Source organism: Pelodiscus sinensis, chromosome 1, assembly GCF_052426305.1.
Source record: "Pelodiscus sinensis isolate ZL-2025 chromosome 1, ASM5242630v1, whole genome shotgun sequence".
NCBI classification, from domain to species: domain Eukaryota; kingdom Metazoa; phylum Chordata; order Testudines; family Trionychidae; genus Pelodiscus; species Pelodiscus sinensis.
Window position 1 is genome coordinate 89,753,855 of NC_143052.1, and position 24,166 is coordinate 89,778,020.

Sequence of the window (24,166 nt, forward strand, 5' to 3'; positions counted from 1 at the left end):
TAGATAATCTTTCAAAAGAAGCTTTTTCTAAAGATTCTTTCGAAAAAGCTTCTTTCAAAAGAAGCGTGTAGTCTAGACATACCCTGACTAAATAGCTACATGTAGCTATTGGCTAGTGTGTTGGATACCACGGCTCTAACTAGATCCAAATTATTTAAAAATACCTTTTTAGCTACAGCTGTTAGGATTCAGGGCTGCTTTTGGAATTTTATCATTCCAAAAGTGAATTTGGGGTACAAATGGTTGATGCTGTCCTTATCCAGGAGTACCTGTACTCGTCTTTCAGTTGCTATTCCCAGCACACCATCAATGCTTCAGTCTTGTTTTAATTATTACTCATCAGGCTGGTACTACTCTGTTCTATCTTCATAAGACTTTGATTTTATTCATTTCATTGCTCCAGCTGGATCTTACGTGATTGAAAAGCTGAGTATACTGAATTCAATGCAGTCCATATTCCCCTATTAACTCTGATGGTCTCATGTTCATTTTACATAGAATGGGTGGTAAAACTGTTTCTTGAAAGAGCCTACATGTAGGATCTCTTAATACAGATGAATAGTTATCTAAAACTTGATTGGCTTGGAACTAGGACATTTGGAGGGCTCAAGAAATTGCCGTTTAATCTGCTTCAACTTGCTGATCTTTCCAGAAAAATTGATAGTTTGATACACATTGGTAGGCTGTCATTTCTGAGGCAAGAGCTCCATCACAGGATCATTTGTTCTTAAGGAAGTTTTTTCCCATATGGATATGTTGATAGACCCCAATTGCCATTGCTAGTGAAGGACTTCCATCCAACTTTCAATGAGACTTAACAGATACTGTGGTGGAGGTGAAGAACTTTTATTTTGTCTCTTGCATTTTTAGTACGTGACTACAAATATTCCATAAATTTGCAGTCCGATTCAAATGGGGAATTCCAGTGCTGCAGCCAGTCTGTGCTATACCTTCTCTATAAAATATCATGACTTTTAAGGGAGAGATTAAGAGGACATTTTAAGGTCACTAGATCACTGATAGATGGCAAGAGGTTGTTACACAGACCCAACCTTTCAGTAGTAGTCTGAATGAAAATAATATTACTTTAGAGCAGTCGTGGCCTACTTTAGAGCAGTCGTGGCACCCCGAAAGTGCAGCTTGTGAAACCGCCACCTGCGGCTTGTGTAGCTGCCCCTGTAAATGGCTCCCGGCTCCCTATGCTCTCCAGGGCAGGGGAGCTGTCCAGCGCAGCCATTCAAAATGGCGTCTTCAAGATGGCGGCGGATAGTGGGAGCCTGATGTGGCCAAAAAGCCTTTAACTGCATTTGTTAACAAGGCAGTCCTTCTCTTCCTCTCCCCCCCCCCCCCCACGTGGCTGGGGGCTTCTTTTCTTTCTTTTGTTGGAGGGAGAGGGACCTTTTCCTCCCTGGCTCTTTGTACTATATTCACAGCTATTTTGGCTCTTTGCCTATAACGGGTTGGCCACCCTTGCTTTGGAGCCATCTTGATGCATGGACTACCACAACATATTCTCTGCCTCTGTGGGAAAAGATGTCATGACCTCAAATCACAGGTGAAAGGTCTGTCCTAATAATGTCTTGCTCAGTCTACAGTCCCATTCCAAATACTTATCTGAACTGTATCCAGATCTGTCAACTGATTGGTAATCAAATATTTATAGTCCCCTGATACTCATGGCCCCGACCTGATCTTGTGCTGTAGTCATTAACTTGATTGAAATTACCAAACATTAAAAATAGTGGGTAGTCCTGTGTCACTTTGGAGATGAACAAAAATATAAATATATATATATCATGAGCTTCTGTGGGCAAAACCTACTCCTCCAGATGAGCTGGAAGAGCTCCAGCTTCCCACTCATCTGAAGCAGCAGGTTTTGCCCACAAAAGCTCATGATAGAATGTACATTTTTGTTAAGTCTCAAAGGTGCCACAGTACTACTCATTGTTTTTAAAGTTACAGACTAACATGGTTACCCTTCTGACACTTATCAGACATTGGCAGTCTTGGGGTCTAAGCACAGTGAAGAATCTTCAGTCAGTTCAGTGAAGACCTCTTGGGTGTTTGAGTGACCAATGTATCAATATTAACTCCATTCCAAGACACAAAAATCAGATGGACACTTATAGCTCTCAAAAAACTTTAAAAAACAATAATGGTCCTGTGGAACCTTAGAGACTATATGAGTTGAATTCAACCTCAATGCCTCTTGCTCCATATTTGTCTTCCGAAGAAGTGGGCTTTGCCTTCAAAAGCTCATGATATTATCTGTACGCTTTTTTGGTTAGTCTCTAAGGTGCTATAGGACTGTTAAGTTTTTTTTAGTTACAGATTAACATGGCTGTTACTCTGAGATTTAAAGCTATAATTAAGGCTGTAGTGAATGTGGCTACAAGAAATTCAGCCATACCTCCCGCCCGACTTCCCTGTGTCTCGTGCTGCACGGTATACTTGGCTGAAGTCTGCTAACACTAACAACTATGTCATCTAGCCAGGCTTTGCTTATGTCTGCAAAGTTTGGTATAAGAATTTTAAATTCGAATATTTTTATGTCCAAAACTTGGTTTTTGATACATTAGAACATTAAAGCTAATAACTTGAAGTATAATTAGTAATTTTCCTTCTACTCTAATCCTCTGTTTCTTAATTGGAAACATTTCAGGTTTACTTTAATCACTCTCTCATGCATGTCATATTTCAGAACTTATGGCAATATCTTCATAGTGGGTATATTGCTGCACATCACCAATATGAAGGAAAGTTTCATGTATGCACCTGAAAGTAGGGAACTCTAATATGCTGAAAAATTAATAGTTCCCTTTAAAACCTGAGGTTTTAACTCTTAAATTATAATTTACCAAGTTCTAATTTCAACAGTGCTTTAGATGCAATGTGTAATGCTTTCAGAGGCTGCAAGACAAGCACTTTCTAATGTTGATTAATTACATTTGTTATCAGTTAACAGCATGCTTGTCCTGTGTAGCAGTTGTAGGCAAAACGCTAGTCTTCTGTTTAGCTCAATAATTAAATGAAATCCTAAAGAAAAAATACCTTGGATTAACCAGATGATTATGAAAAGAACTAAAACTTGGGGATTTTTAAGCTAACCAATGTTAATAGTTCTTTACTTCTCCGCAAACATTTTAAAATGTTAAATTTAAACATACTTTTCACTGAGCTGTTGGAGGCTGTTGTCTTAAATGTTTACCTTTGTGAATGATTTGTAATGCCAGTAATTTCTGAATCTTTGGCAGTACATTGGTATCTTGTTCCAGTGAAATTGTCTTAGTCACATGATACTTGACTTCTAAATTAACCCATTTTATTGCAGTGTTTATTTTTTAAAAATGTTTTGAGCTAATATTTGATAATTTGGTTGTAAAATCACTATTAACCCACAGCAGTCACTTATTTCTAGTCTCTGACCATATTCAAGTTTCCATGCATACTGACAATTACAAGCATGAGGTGACTTCTTAGGAGGATGGACACTGCCAACAAGCAGTTTAAAACTTACAAATTATTGTATTTTCTCCGATACTTTTAATAGTTTATTAATTAAACATTTCTCATTGTTATCTTAGGTTGTTGATTTAAGTAAAACCCTACTAATTTTGTTTAAAAAAAGTTATGAGGTATAAGTTAAATAATGAAAATGTTAGTTAGCTATATTTGTTGTTGCTTTAGTCTTTTCACATGAGGGAAAATCAGACATACATTTGCAGAGTCTTATTTTGCATAATAATATGGTATTTTGGGGGATGCTTTTTTCTTTTTTCAATATGAACCAATTGGATTGTGTTTCTTACCTACTTGCAAACTCACGGATAGCTGATTTTCACTTGAAACAAAATTTAATTGCTAGTGGTTATACCTTTATGGGCACACTTAAATTCTGTATTTCTTGCAGGTGTTTTCTCTATAATATTAAATACGTAGTGGCTCAATCCATTTCATGTTCTACCTCATTCTTTTTGCCTCTTCCTCTTCGTGTGTAGCATTTTATGTTCACTTCCGTTTTTAATTTCTCAGTCTTAATTCATGCATTTAGACGGCTGGTTTGTCTTTACTCCTCATCACCAAAATTTTCTGAGGGAAGGGGAGATTGATCCCAACTTTTTAGTTAAGCTGTCCAGGATTGCTTTTTAAACAATGCTTCACTATAATTAAGCTTAAATTGCAGCATTTTCAAGGATGATTAAGACTAAAATACCTTCTAGTGTGTTCCAATAACCGTCACTGCAGATTCTGTTACTCAGCTAAAAACAGTGTTGCAGTGACTTGCACCTTTTAAATTGTTTAGCTAAGTAGAGGATCTCAGTTACTTCAATCTTCTTCATGGACTTTGGTTAGTAAATGGGTTAAATTACGGTGGGAAATGAGAGTTCTCAGAACATATAGCATGAATTGGGTCTGACTTAATGCTAGTCATTTGTCTGTTTTTACGTCCTCTTACACCTGCATGCTGTAATAATTCCAAATGCCACACTGTATTTGTAGCAATACTGAAATAACCTGTAGTAGTACTAAAATAATCTATCTGAAATTCCATACAGAAAAATGATTCACTTTCCAATAGCTTACAGTTGAAAAAGTCATGCAAACTTCACTTCGGGAATATTTGTCCTACAGATTAAGCTATACCTCTGCTTCTCCAACCCCAAATAATCATTTGTCTGTTTTCAGAGGATGGATCTTGGAGAATGTCTGAAGGTGCATGACCTGGCATTAAGAGCAGATTATGAAATTGCATCCAAGGAGCAAGATTTTTTCTTTGAGCTTGATGTATGTTTTTTTCATTTAAATATACTACTTTTCTTGCAACTGAGTACACATGTACAATGGATATAAAGTGCTGAGTATATAGAGGATGTAAACTTTGTCCACAAAACTATAGTTGATGGATTTGAAAGGTAGGGCTCTTGCATGATTACAATGATGGTGACATATCAATAGCAAAGTTACCAGTCTATATTGCTAGTCGGTGACAAGAATTGAGCATTGTCCATGGCTGATCAGTTAACAGTCTCCATATCTGTTATCCCCATATCTCTGGATATCATCAGGCGGTTGCTATCCAATTCCTATCTTAGAATTCATTATTGTTCATTACAGTGCATAAATAGCAAATCATAAATAACTCTTGAGGGGAATTTTGCTCCAAAAATAAAAATTCAGTGCACCATATTTTAAAATTGTGTATATTTTGTCAAAATAACACAATCATGCTAATTTCAATTATTTTGGTAATTTATTTCAAAAGACTTGTTAATGAGTATGTCTATAACAATACAGACAACAAAAAAAATCAAGAAATTTTTTTTGACTAATAGTTTCCTTACTACAGTAAAACCTGTGCTATCCGGAACTTAAGCATACGGAAAACTATAGAAACGAGCAAACTTCTGACACCGGGAGGGGGGAAAAAAATGGAAACTGGCCCTTTAAGTCGTGGGCTGCTCCTTGGATGAGCATGCAGCACTTACCTGGGGGAGGAGTGAATGGCAGCTGGAAGCAAGCAGCAAGCATCTCGGCTCACCCTGCAGCTCCTGGCACCCTTGTCAGGCTAGTCCATCTCTTCCCCCCCCCCCCCCCCCGACTCCCACACCCCCTGGCAGGCTGCTCCTGCCATCTCCATCCCCCTGGCTTCCGCCCCCCCCCCCCCCCCCCCCAAGCAGGCCACATTCTGGCTCCCGCATGCCCTCCCCCCCGATAACCAGAATTTTTAGGTTACCGGTATACCCTAATCCCCCGGTGTGCTAGATAGCACAGGTTTTACTAGATACATGTAATTCTTAGTTTCTATTATATGCCTCAGAATTATGAACTGGTCAAACACACTTTATTTGGAACCAGAAGATGCAGTCGAGTAGCAACAACACCTGCCTACTAAAATGTATTTTCTGCAAAGAAATTAAAAAAATCTGGACAGGGACGTGAGTTCTGAATGTGCATAGTGACCCAGAATTCCTCCAGGAGTAACACATTCGTGCTTTGAGGAGAGGCTTTAGAGTGCTATTTTTGTCCACAACATTAAAAATTTATTTTTCTCTTGCATCTGGGGTAACAGATTGTATACAATGACGGTGGTCATATGTGCTTTGAATAGTCATATTGTGCGATCCCTTAGTCTAATATTCACTAGTAATAAAGATATGGTTTTAGCCCATGCTAAACTAATCCATGTTAGTTAACTAATTTAGAATCCCAATGATGAAGCATTTTGAGTTGTAATCCATATTGGCTGGTCGAGGTAAAACTCGAGATTGCACTATAAGTTACACGTGGGCTAAAAAGATCCTTTTTTCCTAATGATGAGAACCTAAAATAAGTTTATTTGGTATTTCCCAAACACTCAGCTATGGCTTTGTCTAGAGGGCTTTGCTTGTTCTTTCTGGCCATGATGGTCTTTTCATATTTTAGGCAATGGATCACCTGCAGTCATTCATTGCTGATTGTGACAGAAGAACTGAAGTGGCGAAGAAAAGACTAGCAGAAACCCAAGAAGAGATCAGTGCTGAAGTTGCAGCTAAAGTAAGCATTTACAACTGGTTCCTATCATACAACTTAAGGGAATACATCTAATTGGGGTGATTTTCCTTAATCAGGAAACAACCATTTCTTATTTAGCCCAAGTGCACTTGAAGGGAACTCAGATGAGACTACCCATTAGTGAAATTCAAATAATTTTTAAAAGGAAGGAAATTTAGGCTTTGATAGGCCACCCAAACAGTGGATTTTGGTGTGAGCAAGAGAAATTGCCTCTCCTCCCTGAATGTTTTTCATATTTCCCAAACTTTTTACCAACATGACCCAATTGCATTTTGTCTATTTTGCAACCCACCATTACACCCTCAACCCTGATCCTGGATTGATGTATGTGGAAATTTAGAGGTGTGATCTCTAAACTTTTAAGGATGCTCCCCTTCTCTCCCTGCCAATCTGAGCCTGGGGTGGCCAGGAGTAAAGGGGCTGAGACTGAGGGGTGGATCTGAGGTTAGAGCTGGGAACAGAGTTGCAGCCATAGGCTGGGGGTTGGAGCAGAGAAACAGCTGGTCCTGTCACTGGTGTGGAGCTTTGCCATGGTTGGGATCCAGGCTTTGTATTGGGAAAGGACTGCAGCTGGGGGTGGGACGAGCAGAGCTGGGGACTGGACACTGCTTGTTCCTTGTAGGGATGTAAGCAACTAATCGACTACCCAATAAGCAAAAGCTTATCGGATGGTCAGTTAGCGCCCTCCCTCCCCTGCAGCTGCCTCTATCACAAAGAGGCAGCAAGGGAGAGAAGAGGAGGGGGTGCTGCGGGGAGCTGGCTTAAAAGCCTGTTCCCTCCAGCTCCATGGGACAGGCCAGGGACGCAGCAGGAGCTCTTGTGCATTTCAAAGATTGAAACGCCGCGTGGAGCCTAGAGCCAGTGGGGAGTCCCCGCTGACCCCAGGCTTCATGTAGGCACTTCTGCTTTGAAATGTACAAGAGCCCCTTGCTGCAGTTTAAGCCCATTGCTTCTTGTTCTATCCTCAGAGGCCAAGATGAACAAGTTTTCTTCCTCCTCCTTATGACACCCTTTTAGATACCTGAAAACTGCTATCATGTCCCCCCTCAATCTTTTCTTTTCCAAACTTAAACCCAATTCTTTCAGCCTTCCTTCATAGGTCATGTTCTCTAGACCTTTAATCATTCTTGTTGCTCTTCTCTGGACCCTCTCCAATTTCTCCACATTTTTCTTGAAATGCAGTGCCCAGAACTGGACACAATCCTCCAAGTGAGGCCTAACCAGCGCAAAATAGAGCGGAAGAATGACTTCTCGTGTCTTGCTCACAACACACCTGTAATGTACTTTTGGTCTAACACAGTATGGCCGCTCTTATGTCTGTAGACTAGGCTCCAGTGGTAGCTTAATCTGGCCTTGGATGTGATTACTTATCTTGATACCTTCCTGCAACCCTTTTGTGATTTGGGACCAATGGCTTGCAAAACACTAACTAAAATGAGAGGGAAGAACAGGGAGATGACTGGTCATCCACTTCTTTTCAGGAAACTTCAGTCTGTGGTGGAGCATGCCTTCAAAAAGAAGTAACTGTCTTTTGCCTAGAATCTCAGCAGTTGAGAGAGCTTAGTAGTTAATGCAGTCTCATCTAATTTTTGTAACTGTAAAATTCCAGTCTCCTTCCAGTGAGTGCATGCACATGTTGGGAGAAATAGATATGTTAATTTTACAAACGTATTTATTTATCGAATAGAGAGCAATGACCTTACAATTTTTGCATTGTGGAGCATTTCTAAACAGACTTATGGTCTTAAAGTGGAGCATAACTAGAGACAAAGCAAGTAGAGTGAAGGTAACCCTTTCAGCAGCAATGAGTCTTGCATCATAAATTATCATAATGAAAATCCCGGAGGCAGCTATAGAAATATCATAACCTGAAAATTTAATAACTTGTGAATATGCAGGGGAGATTTTCTGCTCTGGAATATACTTGTTGGAGAATACAGGGTAGGTGGGGCTTACAGTACTTGTTCAGTTAAAGATACCTTTGATCTACATATGTCTATTGACATTGCCTTAGAGGTTTTTTATATAGCAATGACTTTAGATTTTAATCCCAACAAACACAATCTAGCTTCTCTGTGAGAAACCAATTCTAACACACCTGAAAGCTTGCCAGTATTGAGCTCCCCTTGTTTTCCAAGGCTGAACGAGTTCATGAATTGAATGAAGAAATTGGGAAGCTGTTGGCCAAAGTAGAACAGTTGGGAGCTGATGGAAATGTGGAGGAATCCCAGAAAGTAATGGATGAAGTGGAGAAAGCCCGGGCAAAGAAGAGAGAAGCAGAGGTAATTGTGTTGTATTTATTTCTGTGAATTCATTGACACTTCATTTCAGATGTTTTTTAGGTTCTTCAACCATATTTCTCTGGACATTTTGGATTAAAATGTTGAGCATTCATTGGAAATGTTAAACTTATTTTTCATGACAGAATGGAAATAGAGTGTCTTTAACTTGAACTTTTATGTAAAAGGGTTTTTTCTTTTGGAGGTGTGTATTTTGGTATCTAAAATATTTTTGGACATTAAAAAATAACTTAAATCTTGTCAGCATCTATATACTGTACAATTTCTTAAAATCATGAGCACTTTAATTTTGATTGAGGGTATGAAACAATCGATTATAACTTTGCACAGGGTTAGATGGTCTAGATCTAGCTGAATATTTTCACTATTTTGTTGTTCAGTCCACTGGGGTATCTGCTGGTATTCCCATGATCTTATAAAATAAAACTTTTTTTAGGTAGTCCTGCACTATTTCAAATGCATTTATTTCCACAATGAGTCTTTTGTTTGATTTGAACTATGTTGGGCTGTTCAGTTTCTATGGATACTGCATTTGGTTCTATTGTTGTTAGACCCATTAGTGTCCTGGCCAGTATTGCTAAGATGACTAGCTTTAAGCCTTATGCATCATGATTTGCACTGAGACTTTTTCAGCAATGTGCAACTCAGATAACACAAACTGGAGCTTTCAAAAGGCTCTTTTCACTGAAAGCTATTTCCATGTCATGTTTCTGCTTTCTATCTGAATCATTTTGATGCTTGAGCAACTTAAAATAACTGCAAATAGTTTTTAACAGATGTGTGACTTTGTTCTTTTACCCAGCTGTTCTCATATACTCAAATGGCCATACAAATTTTGCTCAATTAAAAAGAACCCTTCAGTAAGAGATCAAGACTGGAAATATGATTTTTAGGTGATTTTTTCAGGATTCTGTTATTTTAAACATTCACATTGGAAGCCACTGCAATCTTCATAGGGTTTGCTGCTAATATTTACTAGCTATGTTGAATTCTCAAAAAAATGGCCCAGTTCCTCCAAAGTCACCTACTGTGGGATAGAGATTAAAGAACAGGTCCATTTTCTTTTGTTTTTATTGGGAAAGCAAAATGAATTGTCCATGGCCCTGTTTTTTGGAATTAGTGTCCAAATAATGTGTATCTAAAAATAATGTTATTTTTGTGCTTTTAAAGGGGGCATTTGATTTATACCTTCCGTGAGTAAAATAGACCTAATATAGTATCTTGAATTATTGTGACTTTTAATTAACAAGTACTCTTGAACGTCCTTAATCCGGCAACCTTGAGAAACATAGTTTGCCAGATTAAAGAATTTCCTGGGCCAGGGAGGGAGTGAGGGATATGGGGGTGGTAGGGTGCTTATCTGGTACTCTGTTTCCTGCCACTCCCAGACACTGTGGGGGCGGCAGGGAAAAGTCTCTGGCAGAGCACATCACTGTGCTGCTGTCCCCCCAGCTGGGTAAGAAGAAGGAGTGGCAGTTTTTCAGGTTCCATACCATGGGTGTTCCTGAATTAGGGGCACCTGGAGTACAGAGGTTATAGTATTTAACCCTGATTTTGGGTGTTGCTTCTGGTAAAAAAATTCTTGTGTTCATATTTTAACGTATTAAAGAATAAGAAGCTCTTAAAATGTCTTTTCCCTCCAGGAAGTGTACAGGAATTCAATGCCTGCCTCCAGCTTTCAGCAGCAGAAGCTCCGCGTCTGTGAAGTGTGTTCTGCCTATCTTGGTCTTCATGATAATGACAGACGGCTTGCTGACCACTTTGGGGGAAAACTGCACTTAGGGTTTATTGAAATAAGGGAGAAACTTGAGGAGCTAAGGGTAAATCAGTCTTACTTTATTTTTTTTTCTTTCTCTTCTACTGATTACTTAATGATTTGAGAAGATTTTAATGGATGCTCTTTATTGTGTGTGAATGTATTCATCTTGTATTTTTAAACTTTTGAAGTAGGCCCATTTAACAGGTTCACAAGAGTGGTAAGTTAAAGATAATTAAAGATAATAAAAGGACAGTTCTATAAATTGATCTGGATTACTTGGTATGGTAGATTCATTTGAAGAACGTGCATTTTAATGCAGTCAAATGCAAGATTATTCATCTCAGAGCAAAGAATGTAATTCAGAAGAAGGAACGGTATCCTGGAAGGCAGTGACACTGAAAAGGGCTTGATGGCCATGGTGGATAATTAAATGGACATGAATTGTTGATATGATACTATGGCTAACTGGGGTAATGCTGTTCTTGGATGTAGAAGCCAGGGAAACATTGAGTAGGGATAGAGGCGATATTTCTTCACTGCTCAACATGACCAGGATCATTACTGGAATATAGTTTCCAGTTCTAATATCCATGTTTCAGAAAAGATGTTGAAAAATTGGACATGATCCAACAAAGATCTGAAAGAAGCTCAGACTGTATAATGTATCCATAAAACAGTTAACAGGAGACTTGATTACCCCTAGAGATGTTGGTGGTAGAGAACTGTTCAGTTTAGCAGACAAAGGCACAGTAAGATCCAGTGCCTGCAAGCTGAAGTTAGATAAATTCAAACTAGAAATATGATGCACATTTTTAACACTCGCTTAACCGTTGAAATAACTTCTGTAGGGATGTGGTGGTTTCTCCATCACTTGAAATTTTTAAGGCTGAATTAAATGGCAAAAACTTAAATACAGAGTTAAGACTTTTTTGTAATAGCCTCATCCCTTCCATAATGTCAACTTGAGAGAACTTTTCTGAAAACTAGAAAGTAGAGGTAAGGTAGAAGCCCACACAGCCTTTTCCCTCTTTTTAGTGATGCTCCAGAACACACAATCATGATCTCAGCATTTTTCTTCAGTGGTCAGGTTCTGCCTGCACCCATACTACATTCAAACACTGGTCCTGCTCCCCCAGCAGAAAACTGCACTTATAATATTTAACAACCTTTTACATACCCTTTTACAATCCCTTCACATGTACACACAGGATGCAGCCTAAAACGATGGTTTCTCCAACACATCATTAAATCCACAAATATCTCTCATAATGACAGTATCCATAGGAAGAAGGCTTCAGTCCCCTGCTACTGACACAACCTACAAAATTATATATTGAAGTGGTACAGACTAGAACCCCTAGGTACATGTGTGCCTCCTTTTCTTTGATAACTCAAATGAGGGCATTGACACAGATTGTCTCATCACAGTCACAGCTCTTTCAAGCTGCTTCAGTTTATTCCTCCACCATTCAAAACAGCTTTATTTGACATCATGAATGCAGCTGGTATAAAGTCAATAATTCCTAATGGCATTTGTTAGCTCAAAGAAAACAGAGGTAAGGTGTGAGAGCATGTTCCCTGACTATATTGGGGGTTTCAGAAGTCTGATTTTGCAGAACTCAACATTCTAAAAGGGCTTGAGCTATCATGCCACCTTAACTTGGTGTTAATGAAGTCTTTTGCCATTTAATTTCCTAGCTTTTTAAACAAATAATTGTTCGTTGGTAAAAGTTTGTGATTGTTTAGCTTTTGTAGCTATCGTCTAGGTTTGCAGTTGATATGCTGTTGTGACTTATGACAGATCTACATTACAGCCTAAAGTCATCTTAAGTTACACAATTCCAGCTATGTAAATAATGTAGCTGGAGTCAATGTGCCTTAAAGCGAGTTTTGGTGCCATCTCCACAGTTGGAGGTCAACAGGAGAAATGCGCTGTCAGCCGACGGTCAGGGCAGTGTGTGCGTGTGTGTTACACCCAAGTCTTCAACTGCTGAGACACACAGTCTCGTTGCAGTGGGCAGCCTAGGAGGCTGGAGGGCGCCCCGAAAATATAGTTTAACGTCTGTGAGTTTACTGCTAGGACCGGGGTCCCGTCGCAGAGAGCAGCCAACAGACTCTCAGACGCCCCGAGTTTATAGGAAGAGCTTATTACACCTTAGATTTCAGCTGCTAGAATTCATAATTCCTTCGCAGCGGGCAGCCTTGGGTAAAGACTGAAAGGTGCCCAGTGGATTGTGCCACCTGGGTGTGACACAAATCCAAACGCCCAAGTTCTCCCTATATCTGTCCCTAATGACCGGCTGAAGTTCTTTTAAATTGTGCTTGGTTCTATTACAGCAACTGAAGGAGTCAGGTTAAAGCTTAAACAGTTACAGGTTTATTGAGGAAGCTTATAAATCATATGGTTGCAATGGCTATTGTTCTATTTCTTAACTACTAGCAAAATATAGATCTTAAAAATGGTTACAAAGAAGATAAAGATAGAAAAATAGAAATAATGGTACCAAGTAACAGCTTACTCTTTCTATGTGTACACTTAAGACAGAGGACCACATCCAGGTACAATTTTTACCCCCTTCTGTGCCTCTCGACTCCAGCATGTCAGGCCAGGGCCGGTCCCTCAATTCCTAGGAAAGACGAAAATACGAGGTGGGCGTCCCCATAGAACCTCGGGAGGTCAAACACCTAACCCGACCAGCAGGTAGAGGGTAGAATGACACAAAGTGAGTGTGTGCTGGGCCCATCTTATATACCCATGGGGTCACGTATTTCTCTTTCTTGTCTTTCATGCCAAATGGGGCTGGTCTGTCTTCTGTGAGACCAGTTCTTACAAGGGAGTTGTGAACTTAATTTACACTTGTAAGAGAGAATTGAGATGATTAAATTGGAAGTACTGGGCATTCTTTTCTCAGTGGGGGATTCCTCTCCCAGGGACTGTGTGTTCGTATCAACATAGGTGCCAGCCGGGCACACTCACATATCCTGATCTTGCATTAAAGCAGATCAAAGCTTGATGGCTATGCTGATTGCCTTAATCGCTCGCTCTCTCCACATATCTGTTTTTTTTAGCTTCTCAGGATCAGATGAGCCAGCATAGACTATGCTGATTTTACTGCTCCTTCTCTGCCCTGTATGCTTCAGAGAGGCAAATAAGATGGATGAGATGGGGTGTTGGTCTGTCTGCTACATGCGCACACCAACTTCCCCTACTCTTCACAACTGCAAGGAGTAATGCCACAATTAATGAGGGTGTCCTCAGCATTCGATATAGTGGGTCTTTACTAGACTCACTAAATTGAACACTGGAAGATCACTCCCGTGGAGATCAACACTGCAGCAGTTGAAGACTAGTCATCAGCAGATCAACTTTTATATACAGTAAAACTCCATTAGTCTGGCATCCAACGCTTCGGCACTCCTGATGGTCCGGCACCATCAGGAACCCGGAAGTGCTCGGGGCAGCCGGACAATTGCAGCTGCTCTGCACCCGGCTTTCCCGATTCAGCCCTGCTGAAACTGACCAGCAGCTGAATCGGGGAAGCCAGGGGCAGAGCAGCTGGGGTGCTGCCGGGTTGGTCCTGTAGCGCCGCCCCTCAGCGCTGCGGGACCAACCCGGCAGCACCCCAGATGCTCTGCCGCAGGCGTCCCTGATTCAGCCACTGCTGAAACTGACCAGCAGTGGCTGAATCGGGGACGCCTGGGGCAGAGCCAGACTATCGGAAGGGGGGCCATGAGGGGTCTGGGGTGGCATCCCCCCTACCCCACCCCAGACCCCTCATAGCCCCACCTTCTGATAGTCCGTCATATCTGATAATCCGGCACACTCTGGGTCCTAAAGATGCCGGATTATCGGAAGTTTACTGTACAGGCAGTCCCCGGGTTACGTACAAGATAGGGACTATAGGTTTGTTCTTAAGTTGAATTTGTATGTAAGTCGGAACTGGCTCCAGATTCAGCTGCTGCCACTGAAACCGACCAGGGGCTGACTACAGGAAGCCAGAGGCAGAGTTGCTCTGCCCCCAGCTTCCTGGAATCAGCCTGATCAGTTTCAACAGCTGCTGAATCTGGAGCCTGGGACAGAACAGCTGGGGTGCTGTCCGACAGGTTCCCACAGGACCAACCCGGCAGCACCCCAGCTGCTCTACCCGAGGCGTCCTGCAACAAAAGCCTGGTCTGCTGGGGGGCAGCGCGCACTAGCTGCGCCCCCTCCCCCCCCAGCAGACCAGGGAGACCCAAGCAAAGCCTGCACAGGCGGAGGGACCCCGCTGCCCGTGCGGCTTTGCTCCTGTCTCCCTCGTCTGCTGGGGGGGTCCAGCAAAGACGCTGGACCCCCCCAGCAGACCAGGGACACCCGAGCAAAGCTGCCGCCTGGGCGGCTTTGCTCGTTTGCCTGGGAGCAAAGCCGCCCAGGCAGCAGGACCCCCGCCTCCTGGGTGGCTTTCCTCCTGTCCCCCAGTCTGCTGGGAGGGTCCAGCAAAGCCGCTGGACCCCCCCAGCAGACCAGGGACACCCGAGCAAAGCTGCCGCCTGGGCGGCTTTGCTAGTTTGCCCGGGAGCAAAGCCGCCCAGGCGGCAGGGGTCCTGCTGCCTGGGCGGCTTTGCTCCCGGGCAAACGAGCAAAGGCGCCCAGGCGGCGGCTTTGCTCGGGTGTCCCTGGTCTGCTGGGGGGGGTCCAGCGGCTTTGCTGGACCCCCCCAGCAGACCAGGGAGACCGGGAGAAGCTTTTCTTGCCCCAGAGGACACAGGCGGCGACTCGCCGCCCATGAGCTCTGGGGTGAGAAAAGCCCCGTTCGTAAGTGCGGATCCGACGTAAGTCGGGGACTGCCTGTAGTGCTTTTCATCAGTGGTTCTCAAAGATCTTTTAAATTGTTACAGCCATTTTACTGATGGGGGAAACTGAAGGGGAGTGACTTTCTCAAGGTTACCCAACAGGCTAGTAACAGCATTAGGAAAAGTCCTAGTTCACTGATCTTTCCACTAAGTCACACAATTGCTGTGTGGCATCTAATTGCTTCTCCCCTTCTGCACATTTTGTTATAGTGGAATGGTGAAAATGGTCATGCTTTGAAATGTTTGCCATGTGTAATTGCGAACTGGGCCAATGAGAAATCTCTTCCACAGTCTGTCCCAAAGCTTTGACAGTTTTATTATATGGTTGTTAGTGACTTAGATACACATCTTCTCTTGAGTACTCATTCTCCCTCTTCTCTTGCCATTCCCCACAAAATGTAGCATCTCCATTACCACTGATTCCAGTTGCTTTTCCCATTCTATTAAGCCATTAGTTAGCCCTGTAGAAGTTTTAAACATGTAAGAAATTGCTTTTTGCGGTTTCCTGTTCTGTGCTGCTGTGTACACTTTTCCAGAAGGTTTAAGTAGCCCAAGTTGAATACTGAGCTGGCTTCCGCACTACCACCTGAGACTTCTGCCTGCTAGGTATTCCCCTCTATACTCCAGGGCCATCCAGTTTTCCCTTCTTCCAGAGCAGGCCAGTTCTCTCACTCAGAGATAATGTTTATCTTAAATATTCATTTTCTGGATTTCAGATGTTTAAATGTGTTGCTTTCAGTCTCCCTACCCTACATCCCATCTCAGATGAAGGGGCAGGAAGGAGCAGTCCTCCAGACCCTATAATACGCAGCAAGAAGGAACGGGTTGGGACTCCCTGAGGTCCCAGCACACACACAGATGGAGAATTAAAAGCTGATAAACCTCCATACTGGGGATGTGAACAAGTAGTTGAATAGTCAGCTTTGAAGTAGTCTACTTTAAAAATTCAGAGTGACAACGAGGATAGGGAGGCTTGTGCTGAGAGACCCACCGGACCAGCTGCTGCTGCTCTGTCCCTTTCAGAATGCAGAATTGCAGTGGTGGGGGAGGGCTATCCTGAGACCTTGCTGGGGACCAGAGACTGAGTCTTTTCATGCCAGCTTCTCTCTGTCCCTTTAAGAGTGCAGAGTGGTACCCGGGAGTTGTTAAGACCCAGCGTGAGCCGGAAGTGAGCACTTTAAGTGCCGTTCCTTAATGACTAGTCAAGTCGTTGATGGAAATTCCATCGACTATTCAACTAGCAAATCAATCGCTGCTTAACATCCCTACTCCATACCACCTGTCCTCTATCATGTCTTTTCTAAATGAGATTTTCTAACCTAACTAGAAATTGTGGGCTTGATGCAAGAAATACTGAGTGAAATTCTGTCCTGTGTTAATGTGAGTAGTAGGATTATATGATCATAACAGTCCTTTCTGGCCTTGAAAATCTATGAATTATGGCTTGGCAATTCAGCAAGGCATGTAAGCTTGTGCTTAAGAGACCCATTGATTTTGCTAGGAATGAAGCAGAAGTGTTCCTGAATTAAAGCCCAAATTCAGAAAATGCTTTTGTTAGGATCATAAATAAAAAGAACTAGTGGATCCAGAGTGTTGTGTTGTGTTGGGCTGTGTGTGATACATATGAGGGAAAGGCATTAATGCAAATAGCTTTTAAAACAAGAATAGTTCTTTGAGTGCTTGCTTATTTCAATTCCATTCTAGGGGTGTGTGCACTCATGCACCTTTGCTGGAGATACTTGCATTTGCGGTATCCATAGGACCAGCTGTGGTGCCCTATGGCATGCTGCACTCATAGTGCTGTATATCCAGTGCTGCCAGCCCTGTTTCCTCTTAGTTCTTCTTATCGTCATTGGTGGTCAGTTGGACACCCTCTATCCCTTGTTTCACAAGCACTTGTACTTCTAGTTGTAAATAGCTCTGTTCGTTAGTTGGTGTTCATCTGTGGCTCTGAGCAGAGAAGTTGTCCCAGGAGGAAGAATTTTTGTCCTCGGATGCAGAGGGAATGCGACATACAATCTGTGTCCAGCTTCAGAGCCAGGTTGGTCTGAAATGCCCAAGTTCTGGGTGCTTTTGCGTAGTGTACCCTTGGGCACTGCTCTCCTCCTGTCACCAGTAACCATTGCGGGTGCCAAACAAGCCGAAGATGACATCACTGAGTAAGCCAGATAAAGGTATTCTGGGCAAAGGACCCTGTTTAGACTTTTTGCTCATTCTCTACTCACAAATGGGCCTGCCCTGGGGAGTTAATCCCCTGAAAAGACCTGACTCTAGGGAGGGAGCAGTAAAAGGTCCAAGTCAACGGCTCATTTGATGACCTCTCAGCACCTGCAAAGCCAGGAGAGCTCCCACTGCAGTCAGCACTACATTTGGCAATGGAACTGGCTATGGCTCCTAAGGGCAAGCCTGCCTGCAAGGCCTTACACAAGACAAGTGAGCACCACTAGTCTCTGGAACCAAGACGGAGCCCTAAGTTGCCCCATTCTTGGTCGCCACATCAGCTCAGGTCTCTGGCCCATAGTTATCAATCATCAGTACTGCATTCTCAATTCCCGTCCTTTCCCAAGGATCACCTAGACTGGGGCTACTCAACCTCGGAAACCCTGGGGGTACAATGATACAGCACAGGCCGAGGGCCGCAACTTAAGTGTGGTTGCATGTACATCCCTAAGGGCTAGAAACACCAACACCCTGTACCAGTCTCTTCCAGCAAGCCTGTCTGTTTGTCTTTCAGTGCTTACCCTGCCTGGGAGACACCTCACGATTGTGGAGCATGTTCACAGTGGAGGCCCATATTCAAAAGATCCCACTTGTGGGCTGTGTTGAATACCCCAATCTAGACCAGGGCTACTCAACTTCGGAAGCTCTGGAGGCCACAATGATACTCAAAGCACATGCCAAGGGCCGCAACTTAAGTGTGGCTGCATATACATGCAAATATATATGCAAATAGCTTCTTTCACAGTGATGGGCATGAATATAAAAACTAAGACAAGATTACACAACATACAGGCTCCATTTAAGTCAATTCTGCTGATATTAATAAAATATAATATTTACCTGATTTCCACCCATATGACAGTGCTTTTAATGAGCAATGACAGTCCAGGAATTTAACTACTAAAACGCATATCAACAGAAGACCCATTATATTGACTACTTTCTTGATTCAGCTCCCGGCCACATGTTGAGCCCCACGTAAACCCAAGCTTCACTGCAGGCCACAAACAAACGGGCCACGGATGACCTGCGGGCCACATGCTGAATAGCCCTGATGTAGGCAGGCTCCTCTGCACCAATCCTCATCCTGTCGCCAAGTGCTAAGACTTCCAAGGCTGCTTCCTGATATGATGCCATTCACTCTACTCCCCACATCAGTCAGAACGTTCTTATCCAGTAAGAATACTCCCTGCACTGGGCATTGGTGGCAACCGTTTGCTACCAGACTAAGTGGTAATGGTCTCACTAGGGTCACCAGAGGGCAATGATGCCTCTGTTTCAGAGGCACTGTTCAGTCCCTCACATAGACAGCAACAGGCCTGAGCTCTGGCGTACGTGTCAATGACTCCAGTGCCAGCTTGGCAGCAGTGGTCTTATTGGAATATTTGGGAGTGGAGGGGTTGTCACCATTGCCCCACTTCTGTCAGCACTCAGTTGCCACATCAGGCTGAAATTACCTGTGGCTGTGTTGGCCATGGGTTCAGTGCAGGATACTTCAGTGGCTATCATGGGTGAGGAGCCAATGCTCACCCCCAAGGCTACCCTCCCTGGCATGTGAGGACACCATCAGATCTCGCCTAATGATTCAGTCCCTTTCCCCCTCCTCCTCTGTGGATGAAATGGTGGCGGGCACCTCAGGCTAGCCCACTGGACAACTTCAAGTCACATCAGTCGCTGCTCCATATGGTAGCTTTGGACTTGGGCCTCAAGTCAGAGGAGATAGAAGAGCAGATGGACACATTAAACAGTGTGTTCTCAGCATTCACCGTGACCTTTGTCACACTCCCAGTGCACAAGGGAATCCTGAATATTCCCAAGTGCATCTGGCAAAACTCTATCCTCTCACCCCTGTCTGAGGCCGGAGAAAATGTACTTCATCCCCACACAAGAGTTTGAGTACTTACCCACCTGCCACTGGGATCAAGTTGTTGCAGTTGTTTGTCACAGAAAGGATGAAAGATTACCAAGTATTTGCTCAAAGAATATTATCGTGGCTCATGGCTTGTATTCACTACAGCTATGAGCTAGCAAAAGTGCCCCTACTGCTGATAGTGACAGCTGACTTGACTAGGGTACTGGTATTCTTGGCAGACTTCCCCTCACTCAGGTGCCAGTCCAAGACATTTGTCAGGCTGTGACCCAGTTGTCCATCCATGAATTTGTTTCACATTATATGTGGACCTAGCAAGCTTGAAATGACACTGACTTCAGCAAAGCAGTGCTTCAATCTGCAAGTCTGTAAACTCCAAGCCTACCTTCCAGGATTCTGTTATTAGAGAGTCACCTATAATGTAATCGATAAGAGCAAGCACTCAAAGAGCTACTTAACTTTCATAACTAATGGTTCTTTGAGATCCATTCCATTACTCTCCTATCTATTCTTTAGAGTTATCAAGAAAGAACTGGGATAGAACCTGTGGTGCCTGATAAGTGCTGTGCTTATGCCAGGATATAAGGGAATGCAGTAGCTGGCTGTACGGATACTACTAAAATATAAATCTCCAGTTACTGCACACGTGAGCATGAACACACTTAGAATGGAATGGACATGAGCAACACATCTTGAAGAACAACAGTTACTAAAGATAGGCGGCATAATTATTTTTAATAAAGTAAAGTTTCTATTGTACAAAGGCAAAAAAAACCCTATTAAATTAAATTAAATACTTGACTCTTTCCAACAACTGAAAGTTGTCTATGTATAATTCCAGATTTACAAATAATAATCCTATATGTAATCTTGGAAGTATGCCACTTACCAACAAACAAAAACAAAACAAAAAACTCTCCTTTTTCCTCACTCTCCTCAGAGATCCATATATCAAGATGCTCGGGGCAATTCTTCATCTCAGAAGACGACCTTGATAAAGAGATTCATTTATTTCATTATGCCCAGAAGGTGGAAAGACTGGGCTTTTCCTAATAACCAGATGCAGTGAGTTAGATACCTAAGGGCCCTCTGTTTAGTGCCCTGTCCCTAGCTAAATTCATCCTACATACTGTTAGCTGAAGATTCCTTTCTGAGATAGTAACTCATATTCGTGTGGAGACAAGTAGCCTAAGAACCAGGCAGCAGCTCACTCAGGGTCTTTCTGCTGCAGATCTTGTTTATCTTCCACTGTAAATTAAGATAAAATTATAGCATTGTTTGTTCTGATTTACCACCCATTGGCTAGAGTGATAAAATTAGTTTTGGATCTCTTGCATTGAAATCCTGACACTGCTTTTGAACTCACATGCAAAACTGAATTAATATAGTTCTACCACCTTCTGGTCTTGACATTAATACCATCTTTTCTCTGTAGCGCTTTTGTAGTAATGTCTACTTTCTAAATAAAATATCTAAGTCCAGTATGATGCTGAGAGAATGAAAAGGGGTAAATATTAAATGCATAAGAAGTAAAAAGAGCCAACTGTTTAGATGACTTGATATCACCTTTCAGCAGAAGATCTGAGAGTATGATGTATTGAAAAATATCCCTTTGTTTTTTAGAGGGTTGTGGCTGATAAACAGGAAAAACGAAATCAGGAGCGCCTGAAACGCAGAGAGGAAAGGGAAAAAGAAGAAAGGGAGAAGCTGAGGAGGTAGCGATTTGCTTTATTTTTGGTAGCATATATTTAATAGCCATTTTTAGAATATATTTACACTGAATTTTGTTTACATGTGTATTTATGCATGGTGACACAACAGACTGCATTTGCTGAACATTCTATATGAATTGAAAATTATTTGCTATTTGACAGCTTTTCTCAAGCCTATAACTCCTTGTTTCTATTAGAACACTCTTCTATATAACTAATGGATATAACTGGGTGAATATACACATGAATAAATATTGACTTTTCAGTGTGATTTCAGACATGTACATTTCTGAGAATTAACAAATTATACATTAGGTGTTTTTTAGGGAAAATATAGATTGGAAAGCATCAGCAACACTCAAACCAGAACTCAAAAAGAGGTTGAGAATATGATTAGACAGTAGGAGTACTTCTGAATCTTCTTAGTGAACTACATGATCTTTGTTTCTAGGAATTTAAATAGTCTGCATGTGCACTGCTGTTTTGTGTGCATTTTGTTGTGGACTTAAGTCCACAAAGGCATGCTACAGCATCATTGATGAGCTCACATCTCAACTGTGAAATGCATCTATAATCAGGTGTTCAGTGCATCAGAAACATTTGGACAGATCAGTATAGCCTGGGAAAAATTTCTCTAAAGAGATTGTAACTTACCTTTTAAAAAGAGCCTTTATCTTAACTGTTTCAGAGAACTATAATGGTAAATAATCAATACTTTAGCTTGTTCTCATTAATCTTTATAATATTCTGCATTTTCTGATTGTGATTGTTTGTGTAACACAAGCTGATCTCCATTTATTTCAGGTCCAGATCCCATAGCAAGAATCCCAGAAGGTATATAATTTCCCGGGGGGGTGGGGAAGCAGTGGCGAGGCTGGAGCTCCTGGCCCAAGGAAGGCAATGGCTTCTTCCCCATTGGAGCAGCAGGGAAAGTCTCTAATGCCTGGGAGTGGCTATGGCACAGAAAGTGACCCCCCAGCTCCTCATGCCTAGCTCATGCACCCCCTCTGTCACCGCACCCTCAGCCTGCTCCTGCCCCCTCCCCCTCCCCCTCGGCCAGACAACCTGCCCACTCGGGGCCTAGCCCCCATCTGGCCACAGCGTCCTGGCCCTGATCCTGGTGCAGGCTCCGTGGTCCAGCCCCCATCTGGCTGCATGAAGGGCTGGTGGCAGCCCCCCTCCTGCTGCGGTACGGGTAGGAGGGGGAGCCACAATCCGGCTGCAACAGACAGATAGGGAGTGGGTAAGCATATCGAGCTGAGGGTGCAACCCCATAATATATTGAATTATCAAGTCTTACTAGACTGCAGTGTCCATGTTCAGCACCAAAGCATCATAGATGTTGGCCATTGTGAACCAATTTATTTTGCGCACTCTGTAGAAGTGGACTGTTTGCTCAAGTGTTTGCCCATGGCTAACACAATGTGGGTTTTTGTCCTCTAGTAGTAGTAAGAAAATGTCAAAATTTGGATTTGTCTGCTTGCAAGTTAATGCCTGGGTCCTTTAGCTTAAGCAATAGAGATTTGTGCTTTTAGATCCAGAGATCCGAGGTTCAGTATGCACAGGTGACCTATCCAGAGCTTTCAGGCAGTGAATTTTGTCTGTGAAGCTTTAGTTGGAAGCCACTAATTTGCAATGTTATGCTTTCAATAGAAAAAAAATTGTAATTATAAACCTTCAGGGGTTTGAAAGTCTGCAAATAGTCTTATTTTAGTGGCCGTAAATAAGAATATTGCTCTTGTTTTGAAACATCAGTGTGCTTTCCGTGTGTACCGGCTCCCGGGGAGCTCCACTCCTGTACTATGTATCTATCAGGAATTAAATAGAAATCGTCTTAGACAGAGCTGCAAAATAAAGCACTTCCCAGAAGCACATTTGTCACTGCATCTTTGATACCATCAACATTGTGGTTTTTAAATACTGTCCCTCTGAGAATTATAATAGCTGTGATAATGGGAGACAGATCTCTGTACAGACTCACTACTATTTTATAAAGCATTAAATAGATCTATATTGGTAGAGCAGCTAGGTGATTGCCTCTTTCACTGTAAATTCTTTCTTTTTATTTCCAGATCGAGGTCCCGAGATCGCCGCAGACATCGGTCTCGCTCTGCCTCCCGGGAACGAAAGAGAAGAACTCGTTCCAAATCCCGTGAGAAACGCCACCATCACAGGTCTCGCTCCAGCAGCCGCAGCAGGAGCTGCAGCCACCAGAGAAGCAGGCATAGTTCTAGGGATAGGAGCAGAGAGCGCAAAAAAAGGTAAATGTTTACCTGCTGAGAGTAGTAGTTTCCCTTCCCTGGTCTACTGATCAGAAAACAGTTGTTAATGTTTCCAAACACTTAGGGTAGAAATGTAATTGTTTACTAAGAACACTTAGTAATTTTAGTATCAGAGGGGTAGCCGTGTTAGTCTGAATCTGCAAAAGCGGCAAGGAGTCCTGTGGCACCTTATAGACTAACTGAAGTGTAGGAGCATAAGCTTTCGTGGGCAAAGACCCACTTCCACTTCGTCAGATGCACAAGTGGTCTTTGCCCACGAAAGCTTATGCTCCTACACTTCAGATAGTCTATAAGGTGCCACAGGACTCCTCGCTGCTTTAATAATTTTAAACACCTTGTGGGACATTTCCAGATTTCAGTCAGTTTTAAAATGAGCAGTGATACAGAATCAGGGTTACTGCTGTGACAAAATGTAGTATATTTGTCAAATTGTGAACCCTGTACTAGAAATGTAAGCAACTAGTTGACTAACTGATAAGCAAATACTTATCAGATAGTTGACTAGTGACTTGACTAGCTGCTTTTCTCTTGCTTGCCCTCCTCTCCTGCCCCCTTGCTGCCTGTATCAAAGAGAGGCAGCTAGTGGGAGGAGCAGGATCCAGTGCTGGGAGGGGGGAGCTAGCTTAAAAGCTGGTTCCCTC

General features: G+C 42.6%; 1 protein-coding gene across 4 annotated transcripts in view; it reads left to right on the forward strand.

The window, feature by feature from the left end:
• The window catches only part of LOC102463405 (putative RNA-binding protein Luc7-like 2), a 75,052-nt gene that overhangs the window by 44,987 nt on the left and 5,899 nt on the right, over positions 1 to 24,166 (forward strand). For all 4 annotated transcript variants that reach the window (XM_014575832.4, XM_075935393.2, XM_075935401.2 and 1 more), the window contains 7 exons: positions 4,687 to 4,785; positions 6,424 to 6,534; positions 8,691 to 8,834; positions 10,496 to 10,672; positions 21,155 to 21,246; positions 22,048 to 22,077; positions 23,316 to 23,504. In XM_014575832.4, the coding sequence (XP_014431318.1) occupies positions 4,687 to 4,785; positions 6,424 to 6,534; positions 8,691 to 8,834; positions 10,496 to 10,672; positions 21,155 to 21,246; positions 22,048 to 22,077; positions 23,316 to 23,504 (842 nt within the window). The remainder of the gene's footprint in view (positions 1 to 4,686; positions 4,786 to 6,423; positions 6,535 to 8,690; positions 8,835 to 10,495; positions 10,673 to 21,154; positions 21,247 to 22,047; positions 22,078 to 23,315; positions 23,505 to 24,166) is intronic.